This window comes from Chlorocebus sabaeus, chromosome 1, assembly GCF_047675955.1.
Source record: "Chlorocebus sabaeus isolate Y175 chromosome 1, mChlSab1.0.hap1, whole genome shotgun sequence".
NCBI lineage: Eukaryota > Metazoa > Chordata > Mammalia > Primates > Cercopithecidae > Chlorocebus > Chlorocebus sabaeus.
The window spans coordinates 67975117-67992131 of NC_132904.1; the positions used below are offsets into that span (position 1 = coordinate 67975117).

The 17015-nt window shown below is 42.4% G+C and overlaps 1 protein-coding gene across 3 annotated transcripts in view; it reads right to left on the reverse strand.

Moving 5' to 3' along the window:
* STIM1 (stromal interaction molecule 1) overlaps nt 1-17015 on the reverse strand; it is a 214824-nt gene that overhangs the window by 94749 nt on the left and 103060 nt on the right. For all 3 annotated transcript variants that reach the window (XM_008019954.3, XM_008019953.3, XM_008019955.3), the window contains exon 2: nt 15091-15221. In XM_008019954.3, coding sequence (XP_008018145.1) covers nt 15091-15221 — 131 coding nt within the window. The remainder of the gene's footprint in view (nt 1-15090; nt 15222-17015) is intronic.

Here is a 17015-nt window from a genome sequence, read left to right on the forward strand (position 1 = left end):
ACATTGCAAGGTTTGGATTTGAACCCAGGTTGGACTCCAAAGCTCATGCTTAGACTTTTAAAAAGTCAAAGTCCAAACAGTTTATTCTAAAGTTATTCTAAGAAACTCACAAAAGTTAGGACTGAATGTATGAGCTAGGCCAAAGAACTTGAACTCAGTGGAAGTTGTAGCCTATAAACTGATGAGCCACTACTGGTAGGTGAATGCTACAGCCACCCTATAAGTACTTACAAGGAAGAATGGGAACAGGACATTTCTTTAGCCTAAGGAGCAGGTTTCACCTGAAAAATGATGTCATTCATGGTGTCAGCTGTCTCTGTTCTGTGCAAAGGCCCTGAGCCGACTTCAATCTGTGCTTTGCCTGAATTAAGAACAGGGGGTCAGAATGTTCCATGAAGTAGGAGACAAGATGATGAATGCACCAGGATACAGGCAGAGAACTAGAAAGAAAAAAAGTAGAGAGGTGCCTCCAAACTTAAGTCAAAGAAGAATTACCATAGCAACAAAATGTATATATTGGAAACCAATGCTGAAGTTAATTTGCATATAGTAAATTTTTTTAAGAAAGGAGAAAGGCTGGACGCGGTTGCTCATGCCTGCAGTGCCAGCACTTTGGGAGGCCAAGGCGGGCGGATCAGTTGAGGTCAGGAGTTTGAGACCAGCCTGACCAACATGCGAAACCCCGTATCTACTAAAAATACAAAACTTAGCCGGGCATGGTGGCATATGCCTGTAATCCCAGCTACTCAGGAGGCTGAGGCAGGAGAATCGCTTGAATCCAGGAGGCGGAGGTTGCAGTGAGCCAAGACTGCGCCACTGTACTCCAGCCTGGGCTACAAGAGGAAACTCTGTCTAAAAAAAAAAAAAAAAGAAAAAGAAAGAAAGGAGAAAGAGGAGGAGGAGGAGGAGGAGGAGGAAAAGAAAAAGCAGCAGTAGCAGTAGCTCCAGGCTGTCAAAGCTGTGTGCAGGGAAAGCAAAGAAAAGTTATGTTCAGAATTGAGTCCAGGGACCAAAAGGAAAGCACTGCTTCCCAGGTGCCAGTATGGCCTCTTGGAGTGATATAGCAGCCATAGGAATCAGAGAGAGGCCCTGAGCACAAGGTGAATCAAGGAAAAATAAAACTAGAGTCACTTGGTTAGCTGTCTTTGACAACTCCTCACATGTAATGTCACATAGTAGGGGTCAAGAAATTGATTCAGGCCCCTGATATATAGGTAAGAGGGAATTGCCACCAGAGTTGCCCCACAGATTCTTTGACATCTTAACTTCCCCAGAAGCAATACTAACTACAAAAAAGAAAAAGGAAGGAATAAAAAGAGGGAGAGAGGGAGAAATTATCCAAAAAAGAATGCTCCAGGACTCTTCAGTCTGACGTTTTCAAAAGTCATCTATACCTGCCCAGGAACTGAGGCAACCTCGCTGTCAGTTAGCTAATCAGGGATCTGCTTCCAGCAACCATGGTACTTCAGACTTCAAAGCACCACTGTATCTCTATCAAAGTTGGAGGTAAGGGAAATGGAGATAGAGGCTGGGCACAGTGGCTCACACTTGTAATCCCAACACTTTGGGAGGCCAAGGCAGGCCAATTACTGGAGGCCAGGAGTTCGAGACCAGCCTGGCCAACATAACAAACCCCTTCTCTACTAAAAACACAAAAACATTAGCCGGCCATGGTGGCGCATGCCTGTAGTCCCGGCTACCCTGGACGCTGAGGCATGAGAATCACTTGACCCTAGAAGGTGGAGGTTGTAGTGAGCAGAGACCGCGCCACTGCACTCCAGCCTGGGCGACACAGCGAGACTCTGTCTCATAAAAAAGAAATGGAAATAGAAATCAACATGACTTTCAAAGTGCTTTCTTTTTTTTTTTTTTTTGAGATGGAGTCTCGCTCTGTCGCCCGGGCTGGAGTGCAGTGGCCGGATCTCAGCTCACTGCAAGCTCTGCCTCCCAGGTTTACGCCATTCTCCTGCCTCAGCCTCCCGAGTAGCTGGGACTACAGGCGCCCGCCAACCCACCCGGCTAGTTTTTTGTATTTTTTAGTAGAGACGGGATTTCACCATGTTAGCCAGGATGGTCTCGATCTCCTGACCTCGTGATCCACCCGTCTCGGCCTCCCAAAGTGCTGGGATTATAGGCTTGATCAAAGTGCTTTCTACAGGGCCCTAAGGATGGTTACGGGCTGAGCTACAGAAAGGCAAGTGAAAGGTGACCACCGCTCCAAACAATGCAGTGACACTTTAAAAAACATCTTTATTGAGATCAAATTCACATACGAATTGTAGTATAAAACCCAATAGTTTTTAGTATATTCACAGAAGTATACAACTATCACCACAATCTAATTTTAGAATATTATCATCAACCTGAGGCACATCTGAGTTACAATAACCTCAAAAATGGTTAACTATGAGCTAACTCAGTCTCTTTCCTTATTGGTTATATGGGAAAAAATTAATGTCTGTCTCAGAGATTTCTTGTAAGGATTATATGAAAGAGTGTATGCAAGAGTACACAGCACAAGCCTAGCACATCATAGCAATGGTAGTAGGAGTAAAAGAAGTAGAAATACTGCTACTATAAACTAGACCACAGGCTGGGTACTTGATATACCTGATTTCATTTCATCTTTGCCATAATCTTTCAAAGTAGGAATTACTGACTAATTTGAGGGTAAGGAAATGAAAGTTCACAGAGTTTAAGAAAATTTTCCAGGCTGGGTGCAGTGGCTCATGTTTACAATCCCAGTACTTTGGAAGGCTGAGGTGGGCAGAGATTGCTTGAGCCCAGGAGTTTGAGACCAGCCTGGGTAACATGGTGACACCTCCGTCTCTACAAAAAATACAAAAATTATCTGGGCATGGTGGCGTGCACCTGTAGTCCCAGCTACTCAGGAGGCTATAATGGGAAGATTGCTTGAACCCACGAGTTTGAGGCTGCAGTAAGCTATGAGCATGCCACTGCACTCCAGGCTGGATGACAGAGCAAGACTCTATTTCAAAAAAAGAAAAGAAAAGAGAAATGAAAAGAAAAGAAAAAGAGAGAAAAAAAAATTTTCCAAAGCCAAACAACTAATAATTGGCAAAAGTGTACCTGAAACCATCATCTTTGTTGCTCTAAAAGTACATACTTCTGCTCTACTACATAACCTTTCGGCATTCTCAGTGTTTTCCTTTTCTTCTTCACTTGTGCCCCCGTAGTATGTGTTATTCTCAAAGTCTTTCCTATCATTTTAAGTACAGTAATCTTACCTCCATCCAGATTCTGCACATGATTCATAACATAGGACAGAAGGGTAGGGAAGAGGGTCACAGAGGAGATCAGACATATAGGTCATATACTAACATGTCTAGAGGCCAGACTCTAGCAACTCCAGAAAAACCACCCAACACTGACTTCAGCTTTTATCCTGACAGGGAACTCACAAGTCCAAAGCACTCTGTTCCCAGTACCAATGACCAGCTCACTCGGTACTCCTCCTTTGCACTAGAGAAACAATTTAAAGGACATAAAATAATAAGATAGTATCTTTGTTTTCAAATTAAAAATTAAAAAAACCTCAACTCAGCACCCTTATGAGAAAGGCCCTGAACCAAACACAATGTTATGAGAAACAGCAATGAATAAAACCTAGTTCGTGACCCCTAAAGGAACCCACAATCTGGTAGGATAGGTAAGCATGGACCCAATTACAATACAGAACAGAGCAACATGACAAACATAAGGTTCATGCCAAGTACTCTAGAACATGAGAAAGGATTACTTCCCACTGTCGGAGAACAAACAAGATTTCTTGGACTGGCCGGGCATGGTGGCTCACGCCTATAATCCCAGCACTTTGGGACCCCGAGGCAGGTGGATCACAAGGTCAGGAGTTCAAGACCAGCTTGGCCAACACGATGTAACCCCGCTTCTACTAAAAGTAAAAAAATTAGCCAGTTGTGGTGGCGCGCACCTGTAATCCCAGCTACTCGGGAGCCTGAGGCAGGAGAATCGTTGGAACCCAGGAAGCAGAGGTTGCAGTGAGCCAAGATCACACCACTGCACTCCAGCCTGGGCAAAAGAACAAGACTCCGTCTTAAAAAAATAAATAAATAAAATAAAAAAATAAAAAAAATTTCTTGGATGAGGCAACATTTAATCTAGGCCAGTAGTTCTCAACAAGGGGCAGTTTGAAAATTGACAACTGACAATAGTAACTGGCAATATTTTTGGTTGTCAAACTGGAAGGGGGAAGGGGAAAGGTTTGCTACTGGCATCCAGTATATAGAGGCTAGGAATGCTACTAAACATCCTATAATGTACAAGACAGCTCCCCACAACAAAGAACTGTCTGGCCCAAAATATCAATAATGCTGAGGTTCAGAAACCCTGATCTAGGCCTTGGAGGACAAATGAAATTTCTTTTTCCTTTTGTTTTTATTTTTTTGGGGGGGTTTTTTGTGTGTGTGTGTTGTTGTTGTTGTTGTTGTTGTTGTTTTATTCCAGGCATTGCACTGAAATGTATGGGTTTTTTTTTTTTTTTTTTTTTTTTTAAAGAGATGGGGTCTTGTTATGCTGCCCAGCCTGGTCTAGAACTCCTGGCCTCAAGCAATCCTCTTGTCTCAACCAAGTAGCTGAGATTATAGGCATGAACCACCAAACTTGGCCTGAGTGAAATTTTTACAGACAAAGTGGGAAGCAGAGAAATGCCAGGATAAGGATTTATCTGGAACAGGGGCACAGTGATAAGATATGAAGAGCATGTTTGGGGTGGCTATAGCATAGAGTAAAAAAATGCAGTATAACATGAACTAGTAGCATGAGTTAAATCCAAATGATGGGAGCGTTGAAGGACACACAAGAGTTTAGATTAATTAAAGAAGCAAAAGTAAGCCACTCATTTATAGTTTTATCATCTCTAAAATAAAGCTAACAACACCTAGTTCACAGAGTGGTTAAGGATTAAACAAAACTTTATATGTAATCAGCTCGGCTTGGCACATGGTAGAAGTAATCTGATGAGTTGTGCTTTAATAATGCCAGTATTAGTGCAGGAAGACAAATTTATAGACAAAATAATACAATCAAAATCATTAGGGCACAAAGCAAGGCAATTTCTAATTAAGTGCTAAATTGAGCTATAGAGACTATGTGCTATGGGAGTTAGTACTGAGATGAGGAAGATCACTGGGAATGGGGAAGTCAGGGAAGGTTCACATAAAATGAAGCTGGCACGTTCCAGAAGACAACTAAGATTGATACAGACAGGGCCAGGGCTGCAGGGAGGGGCACAAGAGGTTAATTCCAGGTAAGGAGAACTACCTGAGCAAAGAAAGGGGACTGGAAGTAAACATAAAATGTTTATAAGACAAAGAAGATTGGAGCCAGACCAAAGTGGTAGGAGGTATGTCTGGAGAATTAACAAAGGTAGCCAGAGTGCAGTGGCTCTCACTTGTAATCCCCAGCAAATCGGGAGGCCGAGGTGAGGGGACTGCTTGAGACCAGGAGTTCAAGACCAGATTTGGCAACATAGCAAGACCCTGTCTCCACAAAAATAGTTAGCCTAGTGTGGTGGTGCACACCTGTAGTCCTACCTAGTTGGGAGGCTGAGGTAGGAGGATCATTTGAGCCTAGGAGCTGAAGGCTACAGTGAGCCACAATTGTGCCACTGCACTCCAGCCTAGATGACAGAGTGAGACTCCAACTCTTTAAAAAATATATTTCAATGAGAAACAAAGAAAAGAAAGGTTGAAGTCAGATTTAAAGAGATGGAGTGGTAGGTACAGGAAGTTAAAGGAAACAGGAAAAGGAAATCATGCAGGAGACACGGAACCCAAATGTAGGTTAGGAAGATCACTCACAGCATGTACGACATGGGCTTTCCAGGAGAGACTAGAGGCAGAACACTTAAGGGTTGTCTACAGCTATCTGAATATAAGAAAGTGAGGCCCAGAGCATGAAAGGGAATACAATTATTAATAATTATGGTAAAAACGTCTATAAATAACCCAGCTACTTATCTTCATCTAATTTGGCCCATATTAGCCACAGCACTGGGCTTCCTACTCTCTCCCTATATACTACTACCTATCAAGTCCAAGTTCCTACTGGCATTTTAGATATTGCAAGTGAACCTGCTGACTGCTCCCCTCAGAGTTTAGCTCCCTTAGCTCTGATTCCACCTGATACCAGCTTCCTGAACTCCCACAGCCTCCCAGGACCTAGCATGCCTCTCGGTGGGACAATGAAAAACATAGAAAACAAGTCTATTTCTACCCCCACTAAACTCTAAACAGTTCTCATGACACTTCTACTCTGTCGCTCAGGCTGGAGTACAGTGGCATGATCTCGGCTCACTGCAACCTCCGCCTCCCTGGGGTTCAAGTGATTCTCATGCCTCAGCCTCCCGAGTAGCTGGGATTACAGGCACTTGCTACCAAGCCCAGTTAATTTTTGTATTTTTAGTAGAGACGGGGTTTCACCATGTTGGTTAGGCTGGTCTCAAACTCCCGACCTCAAGTGATCCACCCGCCTCGACCTCCCAAAGTGCTGGGATTACAGGCATGAGCCACTGTGCCTGGTCCAAAAGCCAGATCTTTTTAAAAGTACACAGGTGCAGGGCGTGGTAATCCCAGCACTTTGGGAGGCCAAGGCGGGCAGATCACCTGAGGTCAGAAGCTTGAGACCAGCCTGACCAACATGGAGAAACCCCGTCTCTACTAAAAATACAAAATTTTGCCGGGCGTGGTGGTGCATGCCTGTAATCTCAGCTACTCAGGAGGCTGAGGAAGGAGAATCGCTTGAACCTGGGAGGCAGAGGTTGCGGTGAGCTGAGATTGCACCATTGCACTCCATCCTGGGCAACAAGAGCGAAACTCCATCTCAAAAAAAAAAAAAAAAAAAATGTAGGCATATGTAGGAGGCTGGGTGAGCTGCCAGAAAAGTTGTAGTCCCTGTAAATGTGTGATCCTGCTTTATCATGCCCTCCCTCTTAACATCAACCACTTAGGCAAAAACAGAACTACCTCAGCCTCCTACAGTGTCCTGGCCCTAGTCAAGTCAGGCACACCGCTGGGAGTGGCTCCCATGGCTGAATGCTGTGGTGCTATGGGATGGTGATAGAGCTGATGTGGAATTTTGCTATACAGGCCAGCCCTCACTATTGTACCCTCATGTTGAGAGAGAAAAAATCATGGCTTTAGCACCTATGTTTTAGCACCTATATACTAGGCATTGTGCTAGGGGCTTTGCAAACATTAATTTCTCACAATATCCCTGCAACATCCCTCCTCAAATAGCTTAAAAAAAAAAATTGAGGCTCAGAAAGGTAAGGTTATTTGCCTGAAGTTGTATAGCCAGTAAATGGCAAAGCCAAGTTTTGAATACAGGCTTGTTTGCATCAAAATATATGTTCTTTCTGATGATAATAATAATAAACATAAAAACTTTCATTGAGCTTCTATGTGCCAGGCATTGTATTAAGTGCTTTATATGCATTATTCATTTAATATTTGCAACAACTTCATGAAAGGCCTACCACTATTATTACTTCGATTTCTAATGGAGAAACTGAGGTGGAAAGGGATTATGTAACTTCCCCAAGTTTCCACAGCTGGAAGAGGCAGAATGGAATCTGTGTGATTCCAGAGCATAAGCTTATAACCCTGTGTTATACTTCTACATCAGACACCACAGGCACTAACAGAAGTCATAAGTAGATCTTGTAGCTTCCTGGATTCATACTGCTACCTACTCATCCTTATCCCCTAAAATGTGTGATCACACCCTTGCTAAGACTCCCATAGCAGAATGATAGCATTCTGCTATAGCAATATTGGTCAGTCATTCAACACAGTGATTAAGCACATATTCTATAACAGGCTTTGTTGGGCACTGGGGAGAACGGAGACAAACCAGATAAGAGCAGTGATCTGCCCACCTCGGCCTCCCAAAGTGTTGGGATGACAGGCATGAGTCATCGGCACCTGGCCTGGCTTATTTTCTGTCGTCGAGTTTTGAGAGTTCTTTATTTGTGTTGGGAGCATTAAATAGCACTTTTCTCACTGAATCCTGACAACAACCCTGAAACGGTAGGAATCATTAACTACCACTTCACCCTGAGAAAACCAAAGGAAAAGTCACTAGACTACTATAATCTGATCACAGTTCTGCCTAATTTCAAAGTTTTCTTATCACTTAATCACCTGTGACATATAGATCACTAGAATTCAAGCTCCATAAAAGCAGGGATCTTATCTGTTTTGTACACTGTGGAATCCCTAGCCTTCAAATAGTGTCTGCCTTTAATACATATTAAATAAGAATTTGTTTAATGGCTGAATAAATGCCCTGATTTGCCATGTAGGCTGCAGAAAATAGTACTGCTCTCAAAAAGTCTGGTCCAGTCAAGGGGACAATGGTCTTAGGTAGGCCCTTGTCTGCCCACCTCATACTGTTAAGCACAACCTAACAGTACCATTCCACTGCAACAAATCTTTTGCCCATGGAGCAAACCCCACCACAGGTTTGAATAGAACACAGGTCACGAATTCTCATACTGCCAGCCTGGCAGAACTCCCTGCCAGCTCTGCAAGAAGGGCACCATCACCAATAGAGCCATCTTGCACATCTGAAAGGCCCACAATACATAGCCTCTGCTATCCAGAAGAGAAGCAAGCAAAGAAGGCACCTAACCAAACTAGCTGCCCCTACACAAATGATTATATGTTTTTCTTTTATTTTAAGGACTTTAAAAAAGTCTCTCTTTTTTTTTTTTTTTTTTTTTTTTTGGTAGACATAGAGTCTCCCTATGTTGTCCAGGCTGGTCTTGAACTGCTGGGCTCAAGCAATCCTCCTGCCTCAGCCTCCCAAGGTGCTCAGATTACAGGAGTGAGCCAGCACAACTGGCCTGATTATATATTTTTCTATAACATGCCTACTGAGTCTCAGTTTGCCCTAAGTCTAATTTCACAGCAGAGTATATTCAGCAATTAGAAACGAGAATGGCTTTTTCTGCCCATGGATGCCACTGAAAACATCATCAAAGTCTCTCTTCCCACTGCTATCAAGTCTAAGTCATAGTCTCTTAAGGAGTCCCAACAGGTGTAGAAGTTGTCATCAGAGTTGAGCTTTGAAATGACCAATGAGGGTCCAATGAGCCATTCTGAGCAACAGGGAGCACTCACAGACTGTGGTAATGAGAGATTCAAATACCAAGTGCTCAAGGGGCTTTGGGTTTGTCACATATGCCACTGTGGAGGAGGTGGATGCAGCTGTGAATGCAAGGCTACACAAGGTGAACGGAAGAGCTGTATCAAGAGAAGATTCTCAAAGATCAGGTGCCCACTTAACTATGAAAAGGATATTTGTTGGGGGCTTAAAAAAAGATACATTTTAAATTTTTAAAAAAATTTTGAAAATTAGCTGGGTGTGGTGGCATGTGCCTGTAGTCCCAGCCACTCAAGAGGCTGAGACAGGAAGATCGTTTGAGCCTGGGAGGTAAAGGCTACAGTGAGCCATGCTCACACCACTGAACTCCGGCCTGGCCGACAGTGTGAGACTTTGTCTCAAAATAAACAAATCTTTTTAAAAGGAATACTGGCTAGGTGCAGTGGCTCATGCCTGTGATTCTAGCACTTTGGGAGGCGGAGGCAGGGGATCACTTGCCCAGGAGTTCAAGACCAGCCTAGGCAGCATGGCAAGACCTCGTCTCTACAAAAAAATATAAAAATTAGCCGAGTGCAGTGGTGCATGCCTGTAGTCCCAGCTACTCGGGAGGCTGAGATGGGAGGATCACTTGAGCCCAGGAGGTCCAGGCTGCAGTGAGCTGTGTTCACACCTGGGCAACAGAGCAAGACCTTGTCTCCAGAAAAAAAAAAAAAAAAAAAGAAATACCATACTGTGAATGGCCACAACTATGAAGTTAGGGATGCTCTGTCAAAGCAAGAGATGGCTAGTGTTTCATCTAGCCAAAGAGGTCAAAGTGGTTCTGGAAACTCTGGTGGTGGTCGTGGAGGTGGTTTTGGTGAGAATGACAACTTTGGTCATGGAGGAGAAACTTCAGTGGTTGTGGTGACTTTGGTAGCAGCCATGGTGGTGGTGGATCTGGTGGCAACGGGGATGGCTATAATGGATTTGGTAACAACAGTGCTTATAAAGGGGCAGCCCTGGGGTTACTCTGGAGGAAGCAGAGGCTATGGAAGTGGAGGCAGGATTATGGAAATCAGGGCAGTGGCTACAGCAGGAGTGTCAGCTCTCACAGCTATAACAACAGTGGACGCAGAAGCAGCTTTGTTGGTAGTAGCGAAAGCAATTTTGGAGGTGGTGGAAGCTACAATAATTTTGGCAATTATAACAATCAGTCCTCAAATTTTGGATGCATGAAGGGAGGAAACTTTGGAGGCAGAAGCTCTGGATTCTACACTGGTCAAAACACAAAACCAAGGGAGCTATGGTGGTTCCAGTAGCAGCAGTAGCTATGGCAGTGGCAAAAGATTTTAATTACTGCCAGAAAAATGCTTAGCAGGAGAAGAAAGCCAGAGAAGTGACAAGGAAGCTACAGGTTACAACAGATTTGTGAACTCAGCCAAGCACAGTGGTGGCAGGGCCTAGCTGCTACAAAGAAGACATGTTTTAGACAAATACTCATGTGTATAGGCAAAATAAAGTAGGACTGTATTTGTGGCTAATTGTATAAAAGGTTATTTTAGTTTCTTTTCTGTGGAAAATGTAAAGCATGCCAACAAAAAGTTTTAGTGTAGATAATTTTTTTTACTCATGCTGTTGATTGCTAAATGTAATAGTTTGATTGTGATGTTGAATAAACGTGTCTATAAAAAAGAAATGAGAATGAAAGAAGAGATAAAACTATAAGAGGCAATCGTACAAATGTATGTAGGAATCTAGGTACTGGGGTAATAGTACAAGAGGCCTTGAAGATATGCTTTGATTCATACAAAGAAAAGTTAACACTCTAGTCACAATAACCTGAAGGAAGAAAGACTTACTTCAGAAATGGCTAAAATTTTAAAAGATCTAGCACTGGGGTTACAGTCCAGTTATGCAAAAAAGTTACTAGTAGGAGGCTGAATACATGAGGACTCAATAGAGCACGCCTTCAGACTTCTACTAAGGCTCTTGAGTAATCAGCAAGGCTTTTAGACGTCTTATAAAAACCTCAGGTCCTTCATCGGATACCCAAGGAAATGAAGCTGAAGTAGGAGAATGAGGGGAAAATTAACCAGCCTTCTAACTTTGTCTGCCTCATTCTAAAATTTACACAGTAGACCATTGGTCATCCATGTTGTCCCACAAAGAGTTTTTTATTTATGATTTATGACAGGTTTATGCTACTTCTATTTGAATATCTATATTTCCCATGTAGTTTTTATGTTTAATATTAGGAGAGTAGAGCCAGTTAACATTCAGGGAGTTATCTGTTTCCATCTTGAGGTGGCCAAAATGGGAATGTGGAATTTTTATAAAGGTTATAAATGTTTGGCATAGTATTTGGTACACTGTGGCTTCACAAGGGCCAGTGTTAAAACTGCTTCATGTCTAAGCAAAGAAAACTGCCTACACATTGGTTTGTCCTGGTAGGGAGTGAAAGGGATCATTGGTTCCAGTCACAGGTGTAGTTACTGTAGGTACTTTAAGGTTTGGAGCACTTAACAGGCTGTGGTAGAAACAGACATCCCATGGATATCACATGTTACATCTTGTATATCTATGGAATATTCAATCTCACTGTGCACACCTTTGACTACGGCTGCAGAAGTGTTCCTTTAGACAAAGTTGTGACCCATTTTACTCTGAATAAGGGCAGAAACAGTTCACATTCTATCATTTATAAAGTTACCTGATGTTAGCTTTCATTATTTTTGCTACACTCATTTTATTTGTATTTAAATGTTTTAGGCAACCTGAAAACAAATGTAAAAGTAAAGACGCAGTAAAAATGAATTGCTTGATATTCATTACTTCATGTATATCAAGCACAGCAGTAAAACAAAAAAAGAAAAACCCATGTATTTAATTTTTTTTTTTTTTAGGTTTTTTGCTTTCGTGATTTTTTTTGATACTTGCCTAGCATGCATGTGCTGTAAAAATAGTTAACAAGGAAATAACTTGAGATGATGGCTAGCTTTGATTAACATTTTATGAAATTCTCATGAACAATCCAAGCATAATTGTTAAGAACATGTGTACTAAATTCATGTAAGTGGAATAAAAGTTTTATTAATGAAAAAAAAAAAAACCTTCAGGTCCTTGATGGCCAAAAGAACCAGGGTTTCTGGTACCCCACTATCCATTACACAATATTCTAAACCCTGAGATATCTACCCAACTTTCTAGTTAGATCCTGAACTCTAAGGCTATCTTATACATGTTTAAAGTGACTTAGGCACACACATTTTGGTACTTTCTCTCTCAGGAAGGTAGTTTGTGATTGATCATGCAAACCTAGACCAGCAGGCCTCTCTAACCACTTGAAGCCTGAGACTGCAGGGAGAGTAGTGGAAACCAAGGCAAGGCAAAAACTATACTGAAAAAGAACAGCTCACCACTGGCGCAGGGAAGAGCAGGATAACAGCTTTTGTGTTATTTCGGAACAGTTTGTGCTGATGAGCTTTTTGTTGTGGTAACATTCCTCTAAAAAGAACATTTTATTCCTCCCCTCATTGACAAAGCAACTCAGCAGAATGTGACAAAAAAAAAAAAAAAAAAAAAAAAAGAACGAGGAGCAGATAACAAAGATTTTCAAGAATTTATAGATCTTGGGTTATATCACCTTCTTCGTCCATTCCCCAGTTTTGTGGCCAGGCCCTGGGACAGTGATCAGGATGTCACTAGTCCTCATTCACCCCCAGGAACATGGCTCTATTCTCAGGATAGACAAATAAAATTTTGATCCTTTACAGGTCAGTGACACTTCTGGATGTAACCAAATTTCAGACACTTACATCATAGTCGTTGTCTTTGCTCAAGAACTTACAGTTGCCTGGTTCAACAGGTATACATATCTCAACCTGGTCCCCACTTTCCTTTCCAACTTTTTGTTCTGTGGTTTTCTACCACAGTCCCTATCTAACCAAACCGACCCACTATATTTCTTACTACTTCTACAGCTTTGCTCACACTGATTCTCCACTACTGAGTAAGCCCAACCCTTTCCATTCTATTAAATTTTACTTTTTCTCCAGGAAGCCTATTTTTCTCTTCCTTTAAATTCCTTAAACATTATCTGGTTCATCCTTACAGACAAATCCCCTCTGTTGACCAATCAGTGAATTTTGTGTTTTGTTTTTGTTTTTGTTTTTTTTAGAGACAGGGTCTTGCTCTGTTGCCCAGGCTGGAGTGCAATGGCATGATTATAGCTCACCACAGCCTCAACCTCCTAGGTTCAAGCGATCCTCCAGCTTCAGCCTCCAGAGTAGCTGAGACTACAGGTGTATGACACCTCGCCCAGCCAATATTTTTTTTTTTTTTTTTTTTTAGAGACAGGGTCTCGCTGTGTTGTCCAGGCTAGTCTCGAATTCTTGGCCTCAAGCTGTCCTTCTGCCTTGGCCTCCCGAAGTGCTGGGATTACAGGCATGAGCCACCACACCTAGATTCAGTGGAGTTCTGTATGCTACTTGCCCATCTTCAGTGATAGGGAGTTCACTGTCTACCAAGGAACCCTCTTCTATGGCAAGATAGCTCTCACTGTTAGTCAATTCTTTATTCTAAAAGAAAATGCCTACTTTTTACTTTCCCCACTTTACTTTGGACCTGGTTCTGCTCTTAGAATAGGAGAAACAATACAGCAGTACTTAAGAGCATGGGCTTTGAAATCAGATCTGCACTGATACCCACTGTGTCCCTGAACAAAATGCTTAACCTTCCTAAGGCTCCATACCCTGGTAATAATACCAACTTCATAAATCTGTTGAAGTTAAAAGAGTAACTATGCAAAAAGCTTAACACTGTCACTGGCATAAAGTAAGAGTTCAATCAATGATAGCTAGTATCATGGTTTTCACTTTACTATCATCATTACTTAAGTCTGATTTCTTTACTTCTTATGTATTTAAAGATAGAAATTATATTACCTGAGTCTCCTCTTCTCCAGGCTAAAGTCTCTTCACTAGACTTTAAGTTATATAAAGACAGACTGTATCTGTTTTATTCACAGTCCCATCTCCGTGCCTAGCATAGTGCATGGTACATACAGCTTAATAAACATAATTGTGTTGAATGCTCTTTGTTTTGTACTTTCCATATTCTTCATCACTCATGTCACTCCTCTCTGTATAGGCCCTCACTGTTTCAAATCCTTCTGACAATGTGGGATCCAAAATTGAACTCAAAACTCAAAGGTAGGCTGGCAGGAAAGAGAGAGTAGGGTTATCTCCCCCATCATGATATAACTATATCACTATTGAAGATTTGGCATAACTTGGTAGCTTCACCAAACTACTGGTATATGTTGAGCTTTAAATGAAGAAACTTTTAAATCTTTTCACAAATAATGACCTTACACTCTGGGATCTGCTGAGCTACAGGTACAACAATGCCAAAAGATGAAACAATAGAGCTTTTTTCCATTTAGAGACTCCTCTAACTCTTCCTATCTAGACCACTCAACTGGCTCCCAAAAACTTCAGCCTGGAATTCAGAATGATCTTTCTAAAACAATTTGTTTCTTCTTCCCAAATAGAGTATAAACTCCCAGAGGGCAGGATCTGGGTGTCTTATCTTCTATCCCACATGCCAACACAGGGCTGAGAACAGACTGATGCCCTCCATCTATAGCAGGATTGCAATAAGGGTCCAAGGAAACCATAGAGACCAGCCTCAGGGATCCCTCTCCCTCCCAAACAACAGAGTTTAGTCAGTGTTATGCAACTAGCCAGTAAGCAGGCGGTAGCCAGCCAGCATAAAGCCTACACTCTGACAGGCTGACTCCTGGAGGGCTGCTCTGCTGGGAGCCACCTTCCCCATTGGGGATGAGTTCCTAAAAAACAAGCCAGCAGAGAACATCTCTCCACAGGGAATAGCCTGTCTAAGCAGCTTTCAAAGACTAATTCACACAGGAAGAAAAGAGAGCCACAGCAGGATGAGAGAGCTCACCTCATCACTTTCTTCCACATCCACATCACCATTGGCATCATCGTCCATCAGCTTGTGGATGTTACGAACTGCCTCGAAGCTGAGTTTCTCATCCTCACTGTGACACAGGGGCTTGTCAATTCGGCAAAACTCTGTGTAAGAAAAGCAAGAGACAACATTACTCAGAGCTGTCACCCAGAACCTATCACCCACCTGTGTCAGCATCCTTAGCTTCTAGCATCTGACTCCTCATGTAGGCACGTAACTGGCTACTTGTACAGTGACAGAGGTGTTTCATCTAGCCTTTAACTGTCTCCCCAAGAAAATGCTGAGCTCCCCCACAGGGACAATGCTTTATCACCCTAATAATTTCTTGGCAGGGAAGTCCCGCATAGGACTAGGAGTATACTGGGATCTAGACAAGAACGTGAATCAGTAACTCACAAATGAGAAAAAACATAAATAGCCAATGAACACAGGAAAAAGTTTGGCCTCATTAGTAATCAAAGAAATACATATTCAATTGAGTTATTATTTTTAATCAGCCAAATACACAAATGTAAATCAATATAATCTTTCTGGAAACAGAACAACAGCCAATTAGTCCCACTGCCCAAATAATGTGTAATTTTCCTTTTTGCTCATTTTGTCAGTGCTGATACATATAAGGTCAGCCATAGGCTGACTGGGGAAACCTCTCATATCTCATGCCTTCCCATAGACAGTTACATCAGGCAAATATTTTTTAGATATCTGAAGGTCCTGAGCTCATCTGATACAACACCTTAGGTGGTCTGGGATACGGTTTCTTCTGCCTACCATTATATGTCCACGCAGCAGTAAAACCAGTACAAGAGCCTAGGCCACCTTAACTTGTTCTGCGACACCTAGTCCTCTCTTACAAGCCTGGAAAACACCTAGTCTGAATGATGCACACAATAGAAAGAGCCTGAAATCTAGGCTTAGCTCTACCATGTGATCTAGGGAGGACATTTCTCTTCTCCAGGCCTCAAGGTCACTATTTGAAAAAGGTATTTTGACTGAAGTTTCTAGTATTTCTTCCAATTCCTAGATGCTAAAATTTCTCTTTCCTTTTGATCTGGATCTTGACAACTACTTCCTTGGCAAAATACTCTTCAGATGACCCTCAAAGAAGATAGATCTTGACTTCCTAGGCAATAGAAGAAGCTGTCACAGGACAGAAAGTAAGGACAGGATGAAGAGGCTGTGGTTGTGACGCCTTTTAGAAGGCACTAATCAAAGACCTAAAATACCCTAATCCATTTAATCATCTACTTGTCTGCCAGCCAAAGACAGTGATAAGACCAGACAGGTCACCTCTCTACCTCTTGCTAGTTATTCAAATCCTTTTCAAAATAAGGGAGGAGTATAAATATTAAATTTTAAAGTGTTCCAGATGTGATTCAATAAAAGTATGTTGAACATTGAAGTTCACCAATGTTAAATGATGTGCCAAAGTCAAAGGCAGCTGAAGAGCCACAGTGAGAGCCCAAGTCTGCTGACTCCCAGGCCAGCACTTCAAAATCCCATCTTCACCACTGCCTTTTTGCTAGGGTGACCAGATAGCTGGCCTTGGGTTGCTTTCATCTTTTAGAAGCTACAGGTGATAATATGGGCAAGAAGAACACTGAAGCAATGGGGGCTTTTTTGGTTGTTTTTTTGTTTGTTTTTTGAGACAGAGTCTCAACCTGTTGCCAAGGTTGTAGTGCAGTGATGTGATCTCTGCTCACTGCAACCTCCACTCCCCATGCTCATGCAATTCTCCTGCCTCAGCCTCCCAAGTAGCTGGGATTACAGGCATGCGCCACCACGCCCGGCTAATTTTTTGTATTTTTAGTAGAGATGGGGTTTCACCATGTTGGCCAGGCCAGTCTCGAACTCCTGACCTCAAGTGATCAGCCCACCTCGGCCTCCCAAATTGCTGG